The sequence below is a fragment of the Castor canadensis genome, chromosome 13, assembly GCF_047511655.1.
Source record: "Castor canadensis chromosome 13, mCasCan1.hap1v2, whole genome shotgun sequence".
Classification (NCBI taxonomy): Eukaryota; Metazoa; Chordata; class Mammalia; order Rodentia; family Castoridae; genus Castor; species Castor canadensis.
The window spans coordinates 56,092,305-56,119,939 of NC_133398.1; the positions used below are offsets into that span (position 1 = coordinate 56,092,305).

General features: G+C 35.2%; 1 protein-coding gene across 23 annotated transcripts in view; it reads right to left on the reverse strand.

Moving 5' to 3' along the window:
* Ccdc171 (coiled-coil domain containing 171) overlaps positions 1 to 27,635 on the reverse strand; it is a 416,292-nt gene that overhangs the window by 309,239 nt on the left and 79,418 nt on the right. For 19 of the 23 annotated variants that reach the window (XR_012440431.1, XM_074051809.1, XM_074051799.1 and 16 more), the window contains 3 exons: positions 25,400 to 25,492; positions 3,938 to 4,098; positions 1,967 to 2,105 (listed from right to left, as the gene is read on the reverse strand). Coding sequence is in view for 22 of the 23 variants with exons in the window: in XM_074051809.1 (XP_073907910.1) it covers positions 1,967 to 2,105; positions 3,938 to 4,098; positions 25,400 to 25,492 (393 nt within the window). In the remaining variant the exon portion in view is untranslated. Of the gene's footprint in view, positions 1 to 1,966; positions 2,106 to 3,937; positions 4,099 to 25,399; positions 25,493 to 25,798; positions 25,882 to 27,635 lie in introns of those variants that run through there. The other 4 variants (XM_074051792.1, XM_074051795.1, XM_074051798.1 and 1 more) reach the window with 2 other exon arrangements.

Consider the following 27,635-nt stretch of genomic DNA (forward strand, 5'->3'; position numbering starts at 1 on the left):
ATAAGCAAGCAGACAAAATCAGTACTCAGCTCAATAACCGTAACAAATTTTTCTCCATCACTGATTCATCCTTCTGGACTAGGAGTTAAGACATAGAACAGCAGCAAGGAACATATAGCTCAATGGCAGAGTTCTTGCATAGCATGCAGGAGGCCTTCAATTTAATTTCCAATGGCAAAAAAAAGGTAAGAGAACCCATGAAATTTAGGGTATACACAGTAAATGCACACTAGCATATACTACACAGAAAGCTTTTAGCTTTCTAAAACCACACATTCAAAATACCCAAACTACAGCTAATCCACAAAATAAATGACACTATCAACCACTGAATCAGAACACAACAAACATCTTCAGGTGAATAGAGACTATGAACAATAGTGGACCATTTGAAAGTGCTAAGGACTTTTAAGTGAACCTCATCATTTCCTTTCAATGTGGGCAGCACTGGTTTCACCAGTAATTTTAGAATAACTCACTTACCACCTTTTTGAGAAAGAATAATAATATTCATTTTCCTCATAACTGAAATCACTAAAAGTTGTGGGGCAAAAGTGAGACAGCCAAATCTCTAAAGAAGGCATTTATGTAGATATTAAGACAAGGAGATAATAGGGTATTACTATGAATTCCCTGCTGGAGTTCTCAGCAAACTTCAGAGTAAAGAGTATTCTGCATCAACCAAAAATGTATTCAACAAATGTTTATGAAATTAAGTGCTATAGTAAAATCTGGGTATATAAAATGAATTATAATGTAATCCAGAAAAACTTTAAGAAGAGGGGGCAAGGAGGGAGTTAAGAAAGAGTAACAGAAGGACTGGATTTGATCAAAGTACATTATATGCATGTATGGAAATATAATAAAACCCTTTTGTACAATTAATTTATGGTAATAAAAAGCTATGGCAAAAAATAAAATTAATGAAGTTAAACTCTTTGTATTCATAATCTCTACAGAGTGATAATGCACATCAGATCGTGGTATTACATAAAGATGCTATACTAAATGCTAAAGAAACACAGTTGGGGAGAAGCAGAATTCTGATTTAAGGTGGATATGAAGGTAAAGACACATCACACTTCACAGATTGCAAGATCTCAGAGCTGGGCATTACAGGATGAATAGAAGTTTATTAATGGAAAACAAAAAAAAAAGAGCATTTTAATCCACATGGATAAAAATATTATAGCCTGAACAAATGTAAGATATGAAAAAGTGTTCAAAAAGCCAAGAGCACTCTGACATGATTCAACCAAGACAGATAAAAGGGAAAAGCAAAAGAAGCACAAGCTTGAAGTTAACATGGAGCCAAAAGAAAGCGGTCTTAGATTATGTAACAAAAAGCTAGATTTTATTCTGTTTTTTTTATATTTTCTTTCAAGATTTTTTTATTCATTTATTCATATGTGCATACATTGTTTTGGCCATTTCTCACCCCTACTTAGAAATTTTATTCTGAAAGCAACAAAAGACATTGATGGAGTGTGAATAAAGGGTGGTTGACAAGAACAGATTGACATTTTAAAAATAAAAATTTGGTGATGGTATGGAAGCTAGATTCCTAGGGAATAAAGACAAAATGATTAGGTACAAAATGATTGGAAAAGGAAGTTGCCAAATCATTAGATAAAATGATTATAAACTCTGATCCTTCTCAACTTAGGTAATTTTTTATGAACTTTGAAAAAGGAAAAAAAAGAACCCCCAATTATGTTTTGAAATATTCTACACTGCAGAGGCTTTACTAATTTATTAGTTTCCCCAATTATTCCAAATTAGAAGTTTTATTATATACATCTTTGATGTAATCAGCATTTCCAGTTTTGAAATTTTATATCAGTGTCACTAAAATTACTTCCACACTATTATCTTATGGTATATAGTAAGGGGAGAAACAAAGCTGCTACACACCAAATATGACCCAATAAAGTAATCGCCATAGGGTTTTCTTTTTTATCCTTACCATTACAAGTTCTTCCTGTAATTCACTGCAACTTTTTTCATTATACTGGAGTCTCTTTGAAAGGTCTATAATTACTTTCTTCTGTTCCTCGATCTCTTCATTTAGTTTCTTGTTTTTGGAGAAATACTCTCTTTCTAATCTGAAAAGTTAAAGTGTCAGAGCAGATTTTTCAAGTAAGCTTTTATCAACTGCTTACTATATGCCTTTAAAACAAGAAGCTAATGTACTATGTATCATGCTGTCATGCCAAAGGGCTTTTTAAAGCCCACCTTTGCTTTTTTCAAATTAAAAGGATTGCACATTCTTAAATAAAAGACTTTAAAGGAATGATACTTCTGCTTTGAAAGCAGATATTTGTACTATGTTCAAGATTATAAGCAAAATAGATTTGGATAGTGTTTAGGTGGTCAGCATTATTTTTGATGAACAAAACCCACCCACCACAGTTCAACTTGTTCACACTCCAGACAAAGAAAGTCCTTCTAAAATTAATGACCAAAAGTAAAAAACCATTTTAAAATTAGCATAAAACAATAGAAAAGAGTAAATGTTTTATTCCAAAAAGTATATGCAAGTAGAACTGGTACGCTGGCATGGAAAATTCAAAAGAAGAAATAACCAAAATGCATTCATATTCACTTTGAAAACATGAATTTCTTTTCAAAGGATTTGCCTTCCTATTTCTATGCTGCTTAGGCTGGTATTAAACTGTATTTATATTCTTGTAGGACCATATGATAAAAGGCAGCAAATACTGCAGTTTAAATTTTACTGAACTAATCCATCAAATGAACCATTTTAATTCAAATAGTCCTGCCATTATTTTTAACTAAGATCTTCCCAATAACTGCAATAGAACCATTTCCTTTTATTTCTAACCTATAATATTAAAGATAGGGTGACTCAGTCTAACCAAATCCTACTACATTCAGGCTATAATCAAATAAGGAGCTGATTTTTCAATGATATCTGACTTTACTCTGAACAACCAACATTTCTTTATTCAGGGTACAACATAGACACAATAGTATTGCCAACTCCTTTGTTCATTCTCTTTTGGATAGGCATTTTCCAAGATAAAGTAAGTAGCTAAAATTAAGATAAACATGTATAGAAGGATTAGATGCTACACTTATGTAAATGTCAGGAAGAAAAAAATTAAAGTACAGAAGAGATAAGAAAACCAGAAAATCAATCCAGGAGTCCTAACATAAATAATGGAAAGAAAAGGTCACAAATGGAAAGGAAGAAATCAACAAAGCAATAACATAATTTTCCAGAGCTGACGGAGTAGCTCAGGTGATAAAATGCCTGCCTGGTAAGCCCTGAGTTCAAACCCCAGTACCACCAACAAAAACAAAAAAGAACAATTATAAACTTCTTAAAGTATTTCATAGAATTTTCAACACAAAAGACTTTTGAAAGGAAGAAACTTAAAAACAGTTGGCATCAGAAAGATTCTGATTCTGCCACTTATGAGGTATGTGTCCTTATACTCACTAAGCCTCAGTTTTCAAATCTATAAAATAGGGATTAAAAAAAAAGTAGCTACTCCATAGGGCGTTCAATTAATCAAATGAAACTATACAATGCTACATACAAAGTGAGCCACAATGCATGTTTATCACCAGTGGTAGAGTTACTGACCACACATTACCTTATGCCCATGTGGCCTAGAATTCAAGGTTTGTCAAGACACACTGTATTACATTAATAAATATAATACAAAATACATTAATGTATTTTCTAGTATGTATCTGTGTTTCTGGGACTGCTTGGAATACTTTAAAATGCAAAAGAGCATGTCCATATTTACCTATACCAGGAAGTATACTTAGGTATTATGAAGCCCTTTACCACAGTCTAATGCTGACATTAATGGAAGCACTATCTAAAATGCTGCATATTCACACTTAAATAGCATTCATAAAGCCTTCATATTAATTTAGAATTTCACCATAAAATACTTACAAATTTAGTTTTGCAAAGCTCTCCTGTGCATTAAGTTTTTCCTGCTCATATGCACTTTCAACTTCTTTGAATTCATTCTTAATCATTTCCAGATCAGCAACTGCTTCTGCTTGGCTGGCCTTTTCTACTTGCAGAGCTCCTTCCAGATCTCGAATCCGTAACTATCAGATGACAGAGAAGTAATTTTAAAATACTAAGAAATGATAGTTTCTACCTTAAATTGTATAGAATAATTTATCAACAGCAGATTGTCATCTATCCTTTCTGCCTTTTTTCAAAAAGAAAACAAAAGAAAAAGCTTATTCTCTTTCCTAAGGCATATAGAAGGAAAGAAAAGTGGATGGAGAAAAGTACAACATGCAGGCCTGACAACGCGGGGCAGTGTCACCTCTCCCAGTGCTTGGAAAGGGAAAAGCCTGTAGCAGAGGCCCCCGCACAGGAGAACTCTGAGCAAACAAAGCCTGTGGGACCAGGTGAGTGCTAGCTCACCCCAGAGATCTGCATAAATAACACCGCCAGCTACAGGCTGAGAGCAGCAGGCAGGCAAGCCACAGTTGCAGATACCACTCTCAGAACTGCCTCCAGACGCTTTTTTTTCTTTTTCTCCCTACCTTTGATGAGAGAACAACCGAATTACACCTGCAAGCCGAAAAACTTACTGAAACTGTATTGCATTTGAACTGGGGACACTTGGTGGGGCTTTTTTTTTTTTATCTTCTGTGTGTGTGTGAGTGTAGTTTTGTTCTACTTTATGCATCCCGTTTGATGAGACAACTACAGAACAACATCTGAGTCACCATCTCCAGGACTGGAGATTGAGACGGACATCCAAATTATTAAGACTGAAATTGCATTGCATATAAACTTGGAAGTTTTTTGGTTTTTTTTTTTTTAATTTTCTATTTTCCATTTTATTTTAATTCATTTTTATATATAGATATTACTTTCATATACTTATTTTTTATTTTTTTATCTTTGATTTTCAATCCTCTCTCTGTCTCTCTATTGTCTGTTCAGCTTACTGTCGATTAGTACACTAACACTCCCTGTTTATACCTTTGAAACTCTCTTGTCTGATACCTTGTTCTGCTTTCTCCCTCTTGTCTATATATTTGTTTTCCCCTTTTCTTTAACTTCTTGCTTTCCATCTCAGCTCACTCTTCCATTCTCAATATTACCATTGTTATTATTACAAGCTAGAAAATACTTAATTACACACAGTACAGGAACAGTAACAACACCAAGGACAATGACAGGAAGACAGAAAAAACAAGGAAACCAGTTTCCCCACAGCAAAAAATTAGTACAGGAACCAGAGGGGAATGAAGAGAACAGAAACTCAGATCCAGACTCCAACAAAATGAAGATAAACTATGCCAAAGAACCCAATGAAGCCCACAAGAATAATTTAAAAGAAGACATACTACAAGTACTCAATGAGAATTTTATAGAGATGATACTGGATAGGGTCAACCAAAATGTACAGGAGACACTCAAGAAATTCCAAGACAATAAAAATAGAGAATTTGAAAAAGCAAAAGAAGAAATAAAGGAAACCATAGAAGCACTGTATAAACACCAAAGTGAAAGAGAGAACACAATGAATAAATGGATAAATGAACTCAGGACAAAAATAGACAACAATAAAAAGAAAACAGCCAGGATATGGAAAACCTCAGAAAAAAGAACGAAACAGAACTGCAAAACAAAACGGAAGGCCAATCCAGCAGAATAGAACAAACAGAAGACAGAATCTCAGAACTTGAAGATGAAATGGTAATTAAAGGAAAAACTGAAGAACTATTAATTAAACAACTCAAGACCTGTGAAAAGAAAATGCAAGAACTCACTGACTCCATCAAAAGACCAAACTTGAGAATCATGGGCATCGAAGAAGGAGAAGAGGTGCAAGTGAAGGGAATGCGTAATATATTCAACAAAATAATAACGGAAAATTTCCCAAATCTAGAGAAAGATATTCCCATACAAATGCAAGAGGCCTCCAGGACACCAAACAGACCAGATCAAAATAGAACTACTCCACGACATATCATCATTAAAACAACAAGTTCAGAAACTAAGGAAAGAATATTGAAGGCTGTAAGAGAGAAAAAACAAGTAACATACAAAGGTAAACCCATCAAAATCACAGCACACTTCTCAACAGAAACATTAAAAGCAAGAAGAGCGTGGGGTGAGATCTTCCGGGCACTGAATGAAAATAACTTCAACCCCAGGATACTCTACCCAGCAAAGCTATCATTCAAAATAGATGGAGCAATAAAAGTCTTCCATGATAAGCAGAAACTAAAACAATATGTGACCACAAAGCCACCATTACAAAAGATTCTGCAAGGGATCCTGCACACAGAAAGTGACACTCAACTTAACCATGAAAAGGCAGGCAGCACCAAACCACAGGATAAGAAAAAGCAAGAGGGTAACATCAAGTTAGGTACACACAATCAAACCTTCAAACAACTAAGATAACTAAATGGCAGGAATCACCACATACCTATCAGTACTAACACTTAACGTTAATGGACTTAATTCACCCATCAAAAGACACCATTTGACAAAATGGATTAAAAAAGAAGATCCAACAATTTGTTGCTTACAGGAGACTCATCTCACCGACAGAAATAAGCATATGCTTAGGATGAAAGGCTGGAAGAAGATTTACCAAGCCAATGGCCCCCGAAAACAAGCAGGAGTAGCAATACTTATCTCTGACAAAGTAGACTTCAAACCTACATTGATCAAACGAGATAAAGAAGGACATTCCATACTAATAAAAGGGGAAATAGACCAAAAGGAAATAATAATCATCAATCTGTACACACCCAAGGTCAACGCACCCAATTTCATCAAACATACCCTGAAAGACCTAAAAGCATATATAAACGCCAACACAGTGGTTGTGGGAGACTTTAACACTCCATTATCATCAATAGATAGGTCATCCAAACAAAAAATCTATAAAGAAATCCAAGATCTAAAATATGCAATAGATCAAGTGGACCTAGTAGATGTCTACAGAACATTTCATCCAACCTCTACACAATATACATTCTTCTCAGCAGCCCATGGAACCTTCTCCAAAATACATCATATCCTAGGGCACAAAGCAAGCCTCAGCAAATATAAGAAAATAGAAATAATACCATGCATACTATCTGACCACAATGCAGTAAAAGTAGAACTCAACAACAAAAGTAAAGACAAAAAACATGCAAACAGCTGGAAACTAAATAACTCATTACTTAATGAAGAATGGATCATCGATGCAATAAAAGAGGAAATTAAAATGTTCCTGGAAGTCAATGAAAATGAAAACACAACCTACCGGAACCTATGGGACACAGCTAAGGCAGTCCTGAGAGGAAAGTTTATAGCCATGAGTGCATATATTAAAAAGATTGAAAGATCCCAAATCAATGACCTGACTTGATCCTATACCTTAAAGACCCAAAAAACTCTACTCAGAAGCTTCTAGACATCATCAATAGCTATAGCAAGGTAGCAGGATATAAAATCAACATAGAAAAATCATTAGCATTTCTATACACTAACAATGAGCAAACGGAAAAAGAATGTATGAAAACAATTCCATTTACAATAGCCTCAAACAAAATCAAATACCTAGGTGCAAACCTAACAAAAGATGTGAAAGACCTCTACAAGGAAAACTATACACTTCTGAAGAAAGAGATTGAGGAAGACTATAGAAAGTGGAGAGATCTCCCATGCTCATGGATTGGCAGAATCAACATAGTAAAAATGTCGATACTCCCCAAAGTAATCTACATGTTTAATGCAATTCCCATCAAAATTCCAATGACATTCATTAAAGAGATTGAAAAATCTACTGTGAAATTTATATGGAAACACAAGAGGCCACGAATAGCCAAGGCAATACTCAGTCAAAAGAACAATGCAGGAGGTATCACAATACCTGACTTCAAACTATATTACAAAGCAATAACAATAAAAACAGCATGGTACTGGCATAAAAACAGACATGAAGACCAGTGGAACAGAATAGAGGATCCAGATATGAAGCCACACAACTATGAGCAACTTATCTTTGACAAAGGAGCTAAAAATATACGATGGAGAAATAGCAGCCTCTTCAACAAAAACTGCTGGGAAAACTGGTTAGCAGTCTGCAAAAAACTGAAACTAGATCCATGTATATCACCCTATACCAAGATTAACTCAAAATGGATCAAGGATCTTAATATCAGACCCCAAACTCTTAAGTTGATACAAGAAAGAGTAGGAAATACTCTGGAGTTAGTAGGTATAGGTAAGAACTTTCTCAATGAAACCCCAGCAGCACAGCAACGAAGAGATAGCATAGATAAATGGGACCTCATAAAACTAAAAAGCTTCTGTTCATCAAAAGAAATGGTCTCTAAACTGAAGAGAACACACACAGAGTGGGAGAAAATATTTGCCAACTATACATCAGACAAAGGACTGATAACCAGAATATACAGGGAACTTAAAAAACTAAATTCTCCCAAAACTAATGAACCAATAAAGAAATGGGCATGTGAACTAAACAGAACTTTCTCAAAAGAAGAAATTCAAATGGCCAGAAAACACATGAAAAAATGCTCACCATCTCTAGCAATAAAGGAAATGCAAATTAAAACCACACTAAGATTCCACCTCACCCCTGTTAGAATAGCCATCATCAGCAACACCACCAACAACAGGTGTTGGCGAGGATGCGGGGAAAAAGGAACCCTCTTACACTGTTGGTGGGAATGTAGACTAGTACAACCACTCTGGAAACAAATTTGGAGGCTACTTAAAAAGCTGGACATCGATCTACCATTTGATCCAGCAATACCACTCTTGGGGATATACCCAAAAGACTGTTACTCCAGAGGCACCTGCACATCCATGTTTATTGCGGCACTATTCACAATAGCCAAGTTATGGAAACAACCAAGATGCCCCAGCACTGACGAATGGATTAAGAAAATGTGGTATCTATACACAATGGAATTCTATGCAGCCATGAAGAAGAACGAAATGTTATCATTCGCTGGTAAATGGATGGAACTGGAAAACATCATTCTGAGTGAGGTTAGCCTGGCCCAAAAGACCAAAAATCGTATGTTCTCCCTCATATGTGGACATTAGATCAAGGGCAAACACAACAAGGGGATTGGACTATGAGCACATGATAAAAGTGAGAGCACACAAGGGAGGGGTGAGGATAGGTAAGACACCTAAAATAATTAGCTAGCATTTGTTGCCCTTAATGCAGAGAAACTAAAGCAGATACCTTAAAGCAACTGAGGCCAATAGGAAAAGGGGACCAAGAACTAGAGAAAAGGTTAGATCAAAAAGAATTAACCTAGAAGGTAACACCCATGCACAGGAAATCAATGTGAGTCAATGCCCTGTATAGCTATCCTTATCTCAAGCAGCAAAACCCCTTGTTCCTTCCTATTATTGCTTATACTCTCTCTATAACAAAATTAGAGATAAGGGCAAAATAGTTTCTGCTGGGTATTGAGGTGGGGGAGCGGGAGGGGGTGGAGTGGGTGGTAAGGGAGGGGGTCGGGGCAGGGGGGAGAAATGAACCAAGCCTTGTATGTACATATGAATAATAAAAGAAAAATGAAAAAAAAATAGAATGGTGATATTGCAAGCAAAAAAAAAAAAAAAGAAAAAGAAAAATGACAGCTAATAAAATGCTACCTGTCCTATCAAAGTGCTCAATTTTGACCTTCTAATTCATTCAGACTTCTTTTATAAAACATAAGTATTTTTTGAAAACTGAAGGGAAGGATTATTCCTCACTTATGAGAAACATTATCACATTAATATCTTTAGAAGCTTAAACAGATCTTTTATTCCTGGATTTCTGACTACAGAAGAAAAATCTTTATGGTCAAATAACACAATCTGAATGAAATGTTTATGTGTATAGTGATTTGGAATCTTGGATTTGCTCCAATATAATCTGGAGAATGCAGGAGGTGATATATAAAGCACAGTTGGCCTGAGGAAGGTATTAAAGCTTCATGATGGGTACATAGGGGGGGGTCATTTAATATTCTCTACTTTTGCATTTGCACCTGAAATTGTACATAATACGTTTTTAAAATTAGATGCACCAACAGCAGAATGAATTCCTCACAAAAGAATGATATGCAGCTATAAAAAGGTTACAAAACAGCTTTTGAAAAGTCTCTGTGTAGTTATCTATGTAGTGTTACAGAACAATGTACCTTAAATATACACTAAAAACAGCAAAGTCCAGATCAGTGTCTACAGAATGCTAAATCTGGATAAATAAATGAAAAGAACAAGAATAAGCAAGCAAGAAAGAAGAGGGATGGGGGAACAGCAATGAAAACAATTTAAAGTCTTTAAATCTTTCTTGCTTTTTTTTTTTCAGAACTCAGGGCTTTACTCTTGCTAGCTTGGCAGGTGCCACACCTCCACTCTATTTTTTCTGGTTATTTTTGGAGATGGGGTCTCAAGAACTATTTGCCCAGATTGTCCTCAAGCCATGATTCTCAAGCTCCCAAGCAGCTAGGATTACAGGTGTGAGCCACCAGCAACCGGCTGTCACTGTTTAAATCTTGTTTCAGTTTCTGAAGTATGTGAATATTTTACCATTTCAGAAAATTAATTTAAAAATAAAAATAGGGAGCAAAGCTCTGATTTCAAACTCCAGTCCTGCCAAAAAATAAAAATAAAAAAATTAAGGAGTCAAAAAGATATTAAAATACAGCTCAATTTAAATTTTCAAATTTTGTCTTTTAAATTATATCTTTCTTTGTTGTTTTATCTAAATATGATGTTTAGAAATCAAATAACAAATCTAGGAAATACTTTCTTCTTGACAGCATGAGTATCTTCTTTCAGAAAGTAAGCATACTTACTTAATCACAAATGCAACTCAATGAAAGTAAACTTCAATGTCATAATTTTGAGTTGACTCTTGCTTTTGACTCTACTTTCTCATTTGCATGCCATACATAGCATAGGAACAAATTTAATAACAGAAGACTTAAAAAATATGTATTTAATAAGTGTTTATAAGATGGTGAATACATTTACTTCCTAGTCTCATTTGCATTTAAACTAGTCTGAAGCTAAATGAAAATTCTTGCCAATATTTGTATATTTATCATTCAAATATAACTTTTGGGTCTTTTTGGTCACAGCACTAAGTTTGATATCAAATATTAATTTTAAAGTATATTTAACAGTTGTCATTTTTATAGTAATTATTTCCAGTGATATACTACAAAAAAAAATTTGAATCATACTTCTTTTATAAATTTAAAACCTCAGCCTTAATCCTTATTGATGCCATTTTGGGTGATGCAATCATTTTTTAAAAAACTTTAAAAATCAATAAAATAAAACTTGCTGTAACAAACAGATACAATCAAATACACGAGTCTGAGAATTTTGTAAGTAAAAGGGGCATTCTATTAATAACAAAAGCAAAAAAATTAATACAAACTCTTCATAAATGTAGTCGCATTCTACATTAAAAGCTGTTTAAACAACAAGGTAAAACACTGTAAAATTATATTAACTAAAATTTAATACAGAGGAAAAGTCTAAGTGCTTTATAAAAATTAAGGAACTTAGACTTACTTTAAAAGCAGTAGAAGGTCACTGCAGCTTTGGAGGCCTATATCAAATTTATTTATTTTAGAAAAATAACTGGTAACATTAGTGGAAAAAGCAAAGGGAGTGGAGACAGGAGATTGGGTAAAAAAACAAACACCTGGACTGGAGGTATGGCTTAAGTGGTAGAGCACCTGATTTGCAAGTGTGGAAGCCTTTAGTTCAAGTTCCACCAAAAAAAAAAACCAAACACCTGAATTAAGACCATTTTTTTCTGTGTGTTTTGGCAGTGCTGGGGATTGGACCCAGAGCCTCCTGCATGACCGGAAACTTCTTTACCACCAAGCTATACCCCCAGCCCCAAGACAAGTTTTTTAATCTAAATTGTTTTCAATCTATCTGTTCATGGCTACTTTTCACTTACTAATTGACAAGCCTAACCTACTTGATAGGATATTGAAGAAAACAAATAAAAAAGGATTTTCAGACCTGCTAAAGCCAAAGAGATTTAAACCACCTTATCTTCTGAAAACAAGTTCATGTATTTTATTTTCATACAGTTCATTACATTTGTTTACAAAGCAATGCTCAAATGTAATTACTGACCAACTGTTTAACGATAAAAGGAATGTTTTAATAGTTAACACAATCAACAAAAATGTATGCTTCCTTGCTAGATTTTAAAAAAACAAATATTAATCATCATTAAAAATGATCTCTTCAAGAGAAACACATTAATTAGATTTTAAGGCATATTATCAAAATGCTTATGAAACATTTAAGAGAAAATTGACAGTTATCAACAAAATATTCAACTTTACAAAGTACTAGCCCCAAGAAATATCCTCCTAAGTAACTTCCTTAATTTTTCTGACATCTTAGAATGACTGATCAAAGATAAACTAGAGACAAGTGCGTGACAGAACAGAGGGCAAAGGAATTTGTTCACACAGTTAACAAGAGTAAAACTTGTATTGTTCAGGTGATTTAGCATGACCATTTTCTCAAAGGTAACATACAAAAGAATACTTTGAACCTCTAACCTGTACCTCAAATTCAACATGTCCAAAACTTACCATCCTGTCTCTTCAGAATTCAAAATTTGACAGTCAACTACATCTGCCTATTTTCACACATAGTACAAATCTTGCTATTATCTTTTATTGTTCTTTCCCTCCCTCCAAACTACAAATTAGTTATTTTTAATCCTAAATTCTACTGTGAATTATTTTTCTATTGCACTAATATTACGAATTACCACAAACTAGTGGCTTAAAACAACATAAATTTATTATCTTACAATTTTGTTAGTCAGAAATCCAAAATGGGTCTTCTGGGGCTAAAGTTACAAAGTCAACAGGGCTGTGTTCCTTCCAGAGATTCTAGGGATACAAGCCATACCTAGCCTTTCCAGTTTCTAAAAGCCACCACCTTCCTTGGCCCATGGAGGCATCACTCTTACCTCTGCTTTTGTTGTCACATCTCTGTCTCTGATCCTCATGCCTCCCTTTATTAGAGCCCTTATAATTAAACTAGTCCAAACTAGATAAACCAACACAGTCTCTCATCTCAAGATCCTCAAGTTAATCACATCAGCAAAGCCCCTTTGCCCTGTAAGGTAAGATATTCACAAGTTCTGGGGATTAGGATGAACATGGATAGCTCTGAAGGGCCATTATTCTGACTACCATACCCCTCTTTCTATTTTCATGGTTATTGCCTTAATGCAGGCATCCATCCTCCTCACCCAGGTACCTATCTTCACTGCCTTTACTTTATTCACTGATACGTTACCAGAATTATTGTTCTAAAACTTAGATTTGATATCTACCCCATAAGCTGCAGCAGCTTCCCATCACTTTCAAAATAATTCTAAGATTTTATATGTGAAAAAGGACTTTCGTAAGTCTTCATCACTCCTTTCCAACATTATCTCCAAACTTTTCCCTAAGCTCTATCATGCCATATTGCACAGTACACCCAAAATAATAACAAGCACACTCTTATTTAGTGGCTTTACCCATGCAGCTCTCTTTGTTTGTAACAGTGGGTCAGCAAACTTTTTCTGTAAAGAAACAGAGAATAAATATTTTAGGGTTTGTGGGCCATAGGCTGTCTTAGCAAGCAGCTACAGATAGTATGTGAAGAATTGGGCTTGGCTATCTTCCAATATGGCTTCATCTACAAAAATAGGTTGCAGGAGGAGATTAGGGGCAAGATGGCAGATTAGAAGCATCCACCATTTTGACTCCATGAGTAAGAAGACTTGAGTAACACAGAAGAAACTGTATTCTGAAGAGAGGAGAGAGGAAGAGAATCAGGAATCACAAAAGAGGTGGCAGAACAGCAGAAAAGTATGGAGAAACTGAGAAAAGCCACAAATAATTCCAAGCCTTTTCCCAGGCTCCTGGGGGAGGAAGAATGAAAGTCAAAGATGCAATCAGAAGGCAAGCCATAAGGCCCTGGCAACAGACTTGCAATTTTAGCTTCAGAATAAGGCCAAGCATCCCACAAACCTTAAACCCAGTGATGAGATTTGGTGAAAAGGTGCTTGTTCCAATGTGGAGGCTAACTTTAGTAAAGAAAGGCATTCTGTGCTTCCCTTATCTCAGAGGGCTGTAGCAAGATGCCATCTTGAAAGAGGGCCTATTGTTTGAGATCAAGATACTCTGGGGGGCTTGAAAACAAGAATCATAGTTCAGGGAGTCTCTCTCCCCCCGCTACCCCTCATCCCCATCCCTCCCTCCTCTTTCTCTCTGAGGTAAACTGTCAAGCAGGGCCTAAAAGCACTAAGACCTGCCTCTGGGAACTGCATCCTAGCATGTACTTGCTTCCAGGTGAATCTGAATCTGAGAGTCCAGAAACCAGGTCTTCTGAATCATAATTTCCAGTTTCCTCCCCCCAACAGGAAGATAAACAGCTAGGCAGAGTTTGAAAGCACTGAGTCCCACCACTGGGGACTGTATCCCCACATGTTAGCTTGAGGCTGGTCTGAGGGCCCTGAGCCCAGACCCTCCAAACCACCTGACTTCCACAGCCTCCTCCCCGACACAGGGAGATGAACAGCTGGACGGGGCCAAAAAACACTAAGACCCACCTCTGGGAACTGCATCCCAGCATGTGTTTGCTTTTAGGCAGGACTGAGGAACCCAGATCCTCTGAATCACAAGACTTAAACAGTTCCCTCCTCCCCACAGGGAGATGAACTGCTGGACAGGGTCTGTAAGCACTAAGACCAAGAGGCTGAGCAACTCAGTACCTCAGTTTTCTACCAGTCAGTACAGAACTCAATACTCTGCTTGCTCCCTCCACTCTAACACATTCGAGGGGCACCTCAAGGCTTAGACGTTTACTGCCCCTGAGGACACAAACTGGAGGGCGTGCAGAGAAAGTGGGAACCCACCTAGCCCACAGGCTGTAAAGCTCCCACAAAGAAGAAAAACTTCAATAATAAAAGCAACCTGGAAACTGGCAACCCACCCCTCTAAGAGACTCTAGCTAGTTTACCTCAATCTAAGCAGTGCTGAGAATCAGGTCCAGAACCCTGAACATGTGGGTGAAAGCTACTATACTGAACAATACCCTCAGAATAGTGTTAAGAAATAGCACCTCAACCTCCACACTGTCCTACCTGAACACTGAGAATATTTCAACTGAAAGAATAAATGTGACTGAAATTTCTAACCAATGACTTAGCCTCGGATGAACAAATCCTAATGCAGAAACAAGAAATAAGAAAAAAACAAGGCAATATGACTCCTCCAAAATTCAACAAATCCACAGCAACAAACACAGTGAGGTAGATGAAATCTCAAGTAATTTAAAAAAATGAGTATAAGAATGATAAATATGATTAAAGAAGACACAAATAAATGCCTGAATGAATTATAAGAACTCAAAGAGCTGAATGAAATAAAGAATAAAATGCAAGACATGAAAGAAGAATTAAATAATGATGTAGAAATTCTTGGGCAGGGAATCAAATGGAAATTCTGGAAGTGAAAAATTCAGTAAGTCAAATAAAAAACATGGCTGAAAGTTTCCATCTGAAGATAGAATATCAGGGCTTAAAGACAAGGTAGATGTGTTAGAACATGCAGATGAAGGTAGAACAAAACACTAAAGAAGTATGACAGGACACTGCAAGACCTCTGAGACACCATATATATATATAGACCAAATCTATAAATCACAGGCATAGAAGAAGAGGTGCAAGCTAAAGACATAGTAAACATATACAATAAAATAATAGCAGAAAACTCCCCAAATATTGAAAAAGAGATGATCACCCAGATACAGGAGGCTTTTAGGACTCTTAGCAGAGAATGCCAGAAAAGAACATCTCCACATCACATTAGAGTTAAAACACTATGCATATAAAATAAGTTTAAAAAAAACTGAAAACTGCAAGAGAGAAACACCAAGTCACCTCTAAAGGCAAATCCATCAAAGAGCAGATGCCTCAAGAGAAACTTTAAAAGCAAGGAGAACATGGAATGATGTAGTTTAAGCCCTGTAAGAAAATAACTGCCAACCCAGATTACTGTACCCAGAAAAGCTATCACTCATAATAGAAGAAAAAATAAAAATCTTCCATATAAATAAATTTATATTCTGATCACTGAACCACTGGAGGACTGGATTAAAAAAAAAAAAAAAGCAAGACCAAATCATTTGTTGCCTACAAAAAACACACATCACTAGCAAAAAACAAACATAGCCTGAGTGGTGAAAGGATGGAAAAGATTTTCCAAGCAAATGAAGCCTGAAAGCAAGCAGGATTAGTTATACTCATATCTGACAAAGCAGACTTCAAGCCAAAATTAGGCAGAAAAGACAAAAAAGGTCACTTCATGTTGATAAGGGGAATGATCCAACAGGAGGAGATAAAATTACAGACATATATGCACTAAAAATGGGTGCAAATTTCATAAAGCAAATACTAGTGGACATAAAAATACAGATAGACCCCAATACAATAACAGTGGGTCACTTTAATACCCACTCTCACCAATAGATCATCCAGACAAAAAAATCAATATGAAAACTTTAGAGTTAAGTGACACAATAGATAGAAAGGACCTAACACACATCTATAGAATATTCCACCCAACAACAACATAATACATATTCTTCTCAACAATCCATGGAATTTTAATAAAAAAAAAAAAACAGACCATATCTGAGGACAGAAAGCAAATCCTAATACAAGAAAACTGAGTACTTTACTATACTCAGACTACAACAGAATAAACCAGAAATCAGTAACAAGAGAAAGTACAGAAAATATCCAACACATGGAGACTCAAAAATTCACTCTTTATCAGTAAGTCATTGAAGAAATAAAGGAGAAAAACAAAAAATTCCTAGAATCAAATAAAAATGAAACCAAAACTTACCAGAACCTTTGGGATAAAGCAAAGGCAGTGCTAACATGAAAGTCTATGAGTTTATTTAAAAATTAGAATAAGTAAATAAATAACCTAACAATACACATTAGGCTCTTAGAAAAATAAAAACAAGACAACTCAAGATCAGTAGATGGAAAGAAATTATAATAAAGATCAGTGGACAAATTAATGAAATGGAGACTAAAAGAACAATACCAAAAAAATCAAACAAAATTGGTTCTTTAAAAAGATAAACAAGATAGACAACCCTTAAACAAAATAATGAAGAGGAAGAACACCAGATAAATAAAATTAGAGATGAAAAATGGGATATTACAAAAGAATACCAATGCAATTCAGAAAATCATTAGAGAATATTATTTTCAAAACTTATATTCTAATAAACTGGAAAATCTAGAAGAAATGTATAAATTTCTAGATGCACTTAACCAATCAAAATTGAACTCAGAAGATATCAACCACCTAAATAGACCTATAACAAGCAACAAGATTGAAACAATAATAAAGAATCTCCCAACAAAGACAAGCTCAAGACCTGATAGAATCATGGCTACATTCTACCGGACCTTTTAAGAAGAACTAATACCAATATCCCTCAATCTTTTCCAGGAAATAGAAAGGAAAGGAACACTACCAAATTCATTCTATGAAACCAGTATTATACTCATTCCAAAAAACAACAAATATGCAACAAAAAAAGAGAATTACAAACCAATATATTCAATGAATATAGATTCTCAACAAAATACTCGCAAACTGAATTCAACAACACATTAAAAAGATCATACCCATGACACACTTGGTTCCATTCCAAGGATGCAAGGATGGTTCAACATATACAAATATATAAATGTAATATAGCATAAAAACAGAAACAAAGACAAAAATCACATGATCATCTCAACAGATGCAGAAAAAGCCTTTGACAAAATTCAGCACCCTTTCATCATTAAAAGCACTGAAGAAACTAGGAATAGAAGAAATGTTCCTCAACATAATAAAAAGTATATATGACAAACCTACAGCCAACATTAAACTGAATGGAGAACAACTGAAACCATTTCCACTAAAGTCAGGAATGAGACAAGGATATCCCCTTTCACCTGCTCTTAAGCAAAAAAAAAAAAAGAAATTCAAAAGGGGAAGAAAGAAGTCAAACTCCCTATTTGCAGATGATATGATCCTATACCTAAAAGACCCTAAAAACTTCACCAAAAAAAACTCCTAGAAATCATAAACACTTTTAACAAAGTAGCAGGATACAAAATTAGTATATAGAAATCAGTATCCTTTCTATATACCAACAATGAAAGGACTGAGAAAGAAATCAGGCAAACAATACAATTTACAATAGCCTAAAAATCACTAAAGAGAGAAATTAAAGAAAATGCCAGATGATAGAAAGATCTCCCATGCTCATGGGTGGCAGAATCAACATTATGAAAATGGCTTTACTACCAAAAGCAATCTATATGTTCAAGCAATCCCTATCAAAATTCCAATGACATTCTTCACAAAGATATAAAAATCACTCCTAAAATTCATATGAAACACAAAAGACCTCGAATAGTCAAAGGAATTCTGAGCAAAAAATTCAATGCTGAAGGTATCACGATACCTGACTTCAAACTATACTACAAACCCATAACAATAAGAATGGCATGATATTGGCACAAAAACAGACATGAAAAATAATGGAACAGAATAGAAGACCAAGACATAAGCCCACACAGTTACAGCCAATTGATTTCTGACAAAGGAGCCCAGAGCACATGATGGAGAAAAGATAAGCCTCTTCAACAAATGTTGCTGGGAAAACTGAATATCCACCCTCATTTAGAAGACTGAAACTAGATCTCTATTTTTCACCCTATCCCAATATCAACTCAAAGTGGATCAAAGACCTTAATAAAAGGCCTGAAACTTTGAAAAAAAACTACAGGAAGTAGCAGGAAATACACTGGAACATATAGGCATAGGCAATGATTCCCTAAATAGAACTCCAGTGGATCAGCAACTAAGAGAAAGAATGAACAAATGGGGCTGCGTCAAACTAAAAAGCTTCTGCAAAGCAAAAGAAATAGTCACTAGACTTAAGAGACAGCCCACAGAATGGGAGAAAAATCTTGGTCAGCTATTTATTTAATACGGGGCTAATATCCATAATTTATAGGGAACTCAAAAAACTCAACCCCCAAAAAATCAACATCCCAATGAAGAAATGGATACATGAATTGAATAGGAAATTATCAAAGGAAGAAGTACAAATGAAAAATAAATACATGAAGAAGTGTTCAACTTCCCAGGCTATAAAAGAAATGCAAATCAAAACTACACTAAGATTTCATCTTACCTCAGTTAGAATATCCATCTTCAAGAGCAAAAACAACAAATGCTGGCAGGGATTTGGTAAAACAGAAACCCTTACACACTGTTGATGGGTATGCAAATTAGCATAACAATGATGGAAAACAGTATGGAGATTCCTCAGAAAGCTAAAAATAGAACTGCCCTATGATCCAGTGATACCACTCCTGGATATATATCTGAAGAAACATAAGTCAGGATACAATTGAGACAATCTTGCTCTCTCTCTCACTACATTTATGTATGCGTGTATGTGTATACATATATATATATATACACACACACACACAATCATGTATGTATTTATATATACATTTAACTTATAGGTCTAGTTTCCACATATGAGGGAAAACATATGACTTTGACTTTTTGATCCTGGATCACTTTGCTCAACATGATATTCTGCAGTGTAATTTGTTTTTTTCTTGGCAGTACTAGGGACTCATGCTTGCTAGGTAGTGTTCTACCACTTGAGCCACTCCACCAGTCCTTTCATTCTTCTTTATGGATGAATAAATCTCCACTGTGTATATTCACCACATTTTCTTAATCCATTCAGCAATCCTGGGGCATCTGGGCTATTTCAAAGCTTGGCTATTGTGGATACTGCTGCAATAAACATGGGTGTGCAAGTGGCTCTATCATATTCCTGGAGTAGTATCACTAGATCATATAGTAGTCCCATTTTTAGTCTTTTGAGGGACCTCCATATTGCTTTCCATAGCAGTTGCACTAATTTACATTCCTACTAACAGTGTAGAAATGCTCCTTTTTCCCCACATCTTTGCTAGCATTTGTTGTTGTTTGTGTTATTAATGATAGCCATTTACACTGGGGTGAGGTAGAATCTCAATGTCATTTTGATTTGCATTTTTTATGGCCAAAGACGTTGAGCACTTCTTCATATGTTTATTGGCCATTTGTATTTCTTCTTTTTGTGCATTCAGTTCATTTGCCCATTTATTCACTGAGTTGCCGTTTTTTTGAGAGGTTAGATTTTTGAGCTCCCCGTATATTCTCTACCAAGCATTTAAAGAACAACTAACTCCAATGCTCCTCAAACTATTCCAAAGATCTTAATATAAAACCTGAAACTTTGAAACTACTACAATAAAGAATGGGGGAAACACTGGAACATACAGGCATAGAAAATAACTTCCTGAACAGAACTCCAATAGCTCAGCAATTAAGAGAAAGGACTGACAAATGGAACTAAATAAAACTAAAAAGGTTCTATGCAGCAAAGGAAACAGTTACCAGACTGAAAAGATAGCCCAGAAAATGGGAGAAAATCTTTGCCATTCATATATCTGACAAGGGATTAATAACAGAATTTGCATGGAGCTCAAAAAACTAAATTCCCGAAGAATAAATGACCCAATGAAGAAATGGGCAAATGAAATGAACAGACAATTTTTAAAAGAAGTACAAATGGACATTAAATACATGAAAACTGCTCAACATCCCTGGCCATAAAGTAAATGCAAATCAAAACTACATTAAGATTTGACCTCACTTCAGTCAGAATGGCTGCCATAAAGAACACAAACAACTACAAATGTTGGAGAGGATGTGGTGAATAGGAACCTTATACACTCTTGGGTGGAACATAAATTAGTACAACCATGGTGGAAAACAGTATGGAGGCTTGTCAAAAAACTAAAAACAGAACTACCACAAAATGCAGTAATACCACTCCTGGGCATATATCTGAAGGAATATTAAGTCAGGATACAATAAAGACACTTGCACAACCATGTTTATTGAAGCCCTATTCACAATAGTCAAACTATGAGAACAGCCCAGAAGTTCTACAATCAATGAATGGATTAAACATATGTACATATACATACTGGAATATTATTCAGCCATAATAAAGAATAACATATCATTTGCAGGTGAATGTATGGAACTGGAGATCATCATGTTAAGCAAAGTAAGTCAGGTTGAGAAAGACAAAGGTTACATGTTTTCACTCATATGTAGAAGATAGACCCAAAAGACAAATATATACACAAATACAAACATGATCATATACAGAGAACATATTTGCAATAGTAGGAGTGTTTGAGGAAATTACGGAGAGGAAGGAGAGGAAAAGAGTGAATATCAAAATACACTGCGTATGGGAAGGAATAAGACATAACAACACACTAAAAGCTGTTGAATAACGGGGTGGTGGAAAGAATAAGGGAGAGTAATAGAGAGTGTTAATCTGACTAAAGTACAACATATTCATGCATGAAATACCATGGCAAACTCCCTTTGAACAATGAATATATACTTAAAAGTGAGGGACAAGAATGTAAAACAGGTCTTATTAGGGGGTGGGTGTTGGTGGGAGATAGGACAGTGAAGGGAGAGGATAAAGGATGGTGAATACAGTTGATGTACTTTACATACTTTGTATGAAAAGAGAACAATGAAAATTGCTGAAATCATTTTAAGAGGGAAGAGAGTGGAGGAGAATGATGTAGTACTAAAGATAATCAAGATACACTGTAAGCATATGCAGAAATATCACGATGAAACCCCCTGTACAACTAATAATACTAATAAAAATGTTTTTTAAAAAACAGAAAGAGAAAGAATGCTACCAAACTCATTCTATGAAGCCAGTACTCTCTTGATACCAAAACCAGAAAAGGGCATAATGAAAAAAGAAAATTTTAGATCACTTTCCTTGATGAACATAGACATAAAAGTTCTCAATAAAATAGTTGCAAACTGAATTCAACAACACATTAAAAAGATCATAACACCATGACCAGTTGGTTTTATCCCAGGGATGCAAGGACAGTTCTACATACATAAATCAATACACATAATACAGCAGAGCTACTCAGGAGGCAGAGATCAGGAGGATCATGGTTCAAAGTCAGCACAGGCAAACAGTTCGCAAGACCCATCACAAAAAAAGGACTGGTGGAGTGGCTTATGGTGTCGGATCTGAGTTTAAACCCCAGTACCACAAAAAAATTAATAAATAAAATAAAGTAAACATAATACAGCACATACTCAGAATAAAGGACAAAAAAATCACATGATCATTTCAATAGATACAGAAAATAAACTTCGACAAAATTCAATAACCCTTCATGATAAAAGCCCTGCACAAACTAGTAATAAAAGGAATATATCTCAATATAATAAAGTCTATATATGATAAACCTATAATTAACATTGTGCTTAAAGTTAGGAATGAGACAAGACTGTCCACGCTCTCTACCCTTTTCAATAGAGTGCTTGAATTCTTAGCCGGAGATATAAGGGAAAAGAAAGAAGTAAAAGTGACAGAAGTAGAAAAGGAAGAAGTCAAATATTCCCTATTTGCAAATGACCTGATCTTATATTTAAAAGATTCTAAAGAGTCCATTTAAAAACTCTTAGATCTGAAACACTTCTGGCAGAGTAGCAGGATACAAAATGAACAAACAAAAATCACAAGCTTTTTTATATACCAATAATGGTCAGAGAAAGAAATCAGGAAAACAATTCCATTCAGCATAGCCTCCAAAATATTAAATACCTAGAAGTAAACCTAACAAAGGAGGTAAAAAGACTCTACAATGAAAACTATAACACATTGAAGGAAAAAAATCAAAGAAGATACTAGAAGATGGAAAGACTTCCCATATTCATGGATTGACAGAGTTAATATTGTGAAAATATGTATACTATAAAAGCAGTCTACAGGTTCGATGCAATCCCCATCAAAATTCTAATGTCATTTTTCAAAGAAATAGAAAAATTAATCCTAAAGTTCATAAGAAAATACAAAAGACCCAGAATAGCCAAAGCAATCCTGAGCAAAAAAGAGCAATGCTGGAGGTATCACAGTATCTGATGTTAAATTATACCACAGAGCCATAGTAACAAAAACAGCATGGTACTGCACATCTCTCTTAAATCAGAATGACAATCATCAAGGAAAAAAAAACCAACAACAAATGTTGAAAAGGATGCAGAGGAAAAGGAACCCTTATAAACTGTTGGTAAAAATGTAAATTAGTGCAGCCACTATGTGAATCAATAGGGAGGTTCTTCAAAAAACTAAAAATAGAACTACCATATGATTCTTCTATACCACTCCTAGGCATATATCTAAAGGAATGTAAGTCAGCACACAACAGAAATATCTGCACACTCACATTTATAGAAGCACCATTCATAATAGCCAAACTATGGAATCAGCCTAGGTGTTCATCAACTGATGAAAAGATAAAAGAAAATGTGAGGTTACACACATATACACACACAATGGATTATTATTGAACCAATAAAGAAAAATGATATGTCATTTGCAAGAAAATGGATAGAAATGGAAATCATCATGTTAAGTAAAATAAGCAAGACTGAGAAAGACAAATATTTTATGTTCTCTCTTGTTTGTAGAATCTAAACAAAAAAACCAAAATGTGAATGACACAAATATAAAAAGGAGGAAATGTTTGGGGGATGGGGACCAGCAAGAGGAGGGAGGATGAAAGGTGAGGGTGAAGGGGGTGTGAATATGTTCAAGCTACTTTGACTGCATGGAGCCCTACACCTTAAGAGGCAGAGATCAGGAGAATCATGCTCAAAGCCAGCCCCAGGCAAATAGTTCATAAGACTCTATCTCAAAAATACCAAACACAAAACAGGACTAGCAGAATGGCGAAACAGAAGTACCTGTCTAACCCCAGCACCATGGGGAAAAATAAATAAATAAATAAATAAATAAAATATAACCCATTAAAAAATTTTTTTAAAGAAAGGAGGAATAAGAAGGAGTAATAGTGGGAATGAATTTGATTGAAGTATATTATATGCATGTAGGGAAATATCATGAAATCCCTTTTCACAATTAATATATAATGATGAAAAGAAAAAAAAACAGGCAACAGGTCAGAATTGATACACAGGTAGTAATTTGCTAATCCCTAGTTAAAATGCTGTGCTCTCACCTCTTAGGAATTCCTTCTCATTTCGTAAGACAGAGAGCAAAAATACCTTCCTTTGGATGCCTTCATTTTAACTCACCTCATAGGTTTAGCCCCCCTCTATTGTGCTCCCCCAGTTTTTTTGTTGTTTTTGATTTTTGGCAATACTGGTGGTCGGACTTAGGGTCTCACACTTGCTAGGTAGGCATTCTACCACTTAAGTCATAATCTCAACCATTTTGCTCTAGTTATTTTTGGTACAGGATCTTGCTTTATGACTGGGCCAGACTAGACCATGATCCTCTTATTTAAACTTCCCACTTAGCTGGGACAGGCACATACCACTGGTGCCCAGGTTTTATTGGTTCAGATGGGGATCTCACAAAAATTTTCCCCCTGGGCTGGCCATGAACTACTGTCCTCCCAATCTTCATCTCCTAGGTAGCTATGTATAGATGCACAGATAGATGTATAGTATCTGTGATAATGGATGTAAGCTACAAAAGGAGCTTATTTACCTTTATACCTCCAGCTCTTAATAAAGTGAAGGTGATATGCACAGGATATGCATTCAACAAATAAGGTGCATATTTTTTTAATGTTCTCAAAAAGAAATTCACTTCATGGCTATTGATAAAAAGAACATTCTGACCCGCAACTTTTTCTGCAAATGCCCAGAGGGTAAACATTTTACACTTTGCAAGCTACTATAGTTTGTATGTTGAATATCCCCCAGGGTCCAAGTGTTAAAGGCTTGGTCCCCAGAACGGCACTACTGACATCTCCAGAACCCTGAACTAAAATAAACCTTTTCTTTTTTAAGTTTATTGACTCAGGTATTTTCTAATATACAGGCCACTAAGTCTCTATTGCAAATATTCCACTCTGCCACTGTAGCAAAAAAAAAAAAAAGCAGTCAAAGATGACACAAAATTTCACAAGAGCAGTCAGTGGATGAGAACTGCCTAAAATCTATACTGTGCCAAATCCTCAATTAATATAGCATGCCCTTAATGTTCTCTTTCATTTAAATACAGTGTCATAACAATGTTATCCATCTTAATTACACATCTTTCTCTGAAAATAGTGGTTTTCTCAGCTGTTACAACTTAAGAACATTCATGCCAAAAATTTTTTTCACATTTTACCTGAATAATTTCAGAATTAAATTTTGATTCCAAATGTGCTGCTCTTTCTGCTTCTATGTTTTCTTCCAATTTCCTCACTCGTAGAGTAGTTGTCTAAAAATAATTAGAAGTTGAAGCTCATAAACATTGGTATTTGAAGTAGGTATGTAATGCTATATTCCAGAATTATAATTAACACTTTAGATTGCTAAGTTATAACCTCATTTCTTTTGAAACAGGGTAGAGAGAAAAGAGAGCCATTATACTTTGAGTCCTTAAACTAAACGTCTAAGGACTTCTTCACTCCTGCCTAAGTACTTTGAGATTTCACTCATGTGGTTGCATGTACCAGTTCATTCATTTTTATTGTTAAATGGCATTGTGTTCTGCTTATATACCAGAACTCAATTCTCAGCTCACCTGTTGGCAGACATTCAGTTGTTTCCAGTTTGGGCTGCACAAGTCTTTGTATGGACCACACGTTCAGTTTTCTGTGATAAAGCCTGAAGAGCAAAATGACTAGGTCAAGTGATAGGTGTACCCTAACTATATCAAGAAACTGCCATTTTCCTAAGGGGCCATATCAATTTATATTTCTAACAGTGAGGTATGAAATTTTTCATTAATCTACATCCTCACCAACACTTTGCATGATTATTTATTTGTTTTTGGTTTTTTAGACATTTTATTTAAATAGGTATGCAATGATGTATCATTTTAGCTTTAATATGAATTTATCTAATGACATTGAACATCTTTCCTGTACCTATTTGCCATCTATAAATTTCCTTTGGTAAAATACTACTCTATTCAAATTTTGTTGCTGCTCCTTTTGTTGCTACTGGAGATCAGCAAGTAATAAACAAGTACTCTACCACTGAGCTTTATTTCCAGCCCTTATTTTTTAATTGGGTTATTACTGAGTTTTGAAAGTTCATTATACAATCTGGTTATATGTCTTTTTGTTGTCGTTGTGTTATTGAGACATGCTCTCACTATGTATCCTAGGCTTGCCTCAAATTTGTTACCCCTTGGCTTCATCCTCCCGAGTGCTAGAATTACAGATGTCACCACAATGCCTGGCTAGATATAAGTCTTTTGCTGTACATGTGATTTGCAAATATTTTCTGCCCATCTACATCTTATCTCTTTATCCTAATAGTATCTTTCACAAAGCAAAACTTTTCATTATGATGAAGTAATACTTGTCAATTTATCAAAGATTAAGTTTATAGCCAGAAACTGAAGCCAAGAACTACATTTTTTAATGTTATTTTTGTTGAAAAAAACACAACCCTGGGGAAGCTATGAATTCCTCATTTCAAAGAGTGAACTTTGATCATGACCAAAAGCCTGTCAAGGGCAGGGATAACAGAACTAAGAGAACACCCAGCAAACCTCAGGAGAACAGCAGCAAAGAAAAACCATGTCTAGTCCTGTTTAATCGTGATAGAAAAAGGCATTACTAATTTTGTTTCCCTTCTTAGAGAAAATCTAGACAACATTTAGCCTAACCCAAAGTTTTTTTAAATGCTTAACTTAATTTTATTTTCCCCTATCCTCCCACCAATTCTTTTTATTGAAAGACAGAAATCATAATAAATCACAACAAGAAGGATCAGAAATTAAAACCTGGATAATCTACAAACTCATCCACCAGGCTCTGAATAACAGAACATAACTACACTTTTTTAGGGGAAAAGCATATTCCCATGGTGACTGTTACAGTACAGGGCATAAGCACACACATTCCCTTTTCTCCAGGGCCTTTCAAGAGGCACATTCCCTTTTCTCCAGGGCCTTTCAAGAGGCACTTGATGTTGAGGTTTCCATGTCAAGGACCCATTTGGTTTGAGGATTTCATCATTTTAAGTTTCACAAACACAAAACTCACAAGATATTCTTTTAAACTCACTATTTGCTTTATTTAGATTTCACAACACTATCAATATTTCTGAATAATTTATTACACTACATAAGGGGTTTTTTCAAGAGGCAAAAATCAATTAATTTGAAATATGATCCTTTAGGGTCTAAAAATAATTTTTGTTGTTTTCTTATTTGGCTTGCTTTAGTGTTTGAGACAGAGTCTCACTATATAGCCTAGGCAGGCATATAACTCATGTTCCTCTTGCCTCAGCCTTATAAGTGCTAAAATTTCAGGTGTGTGCCACCATGCCCAACTGGTCTAAAGATAATTTAAATCCAAAAAAGATAATAATAATACTTAAAGAAAATATAATCTCTTTAAAGTTAA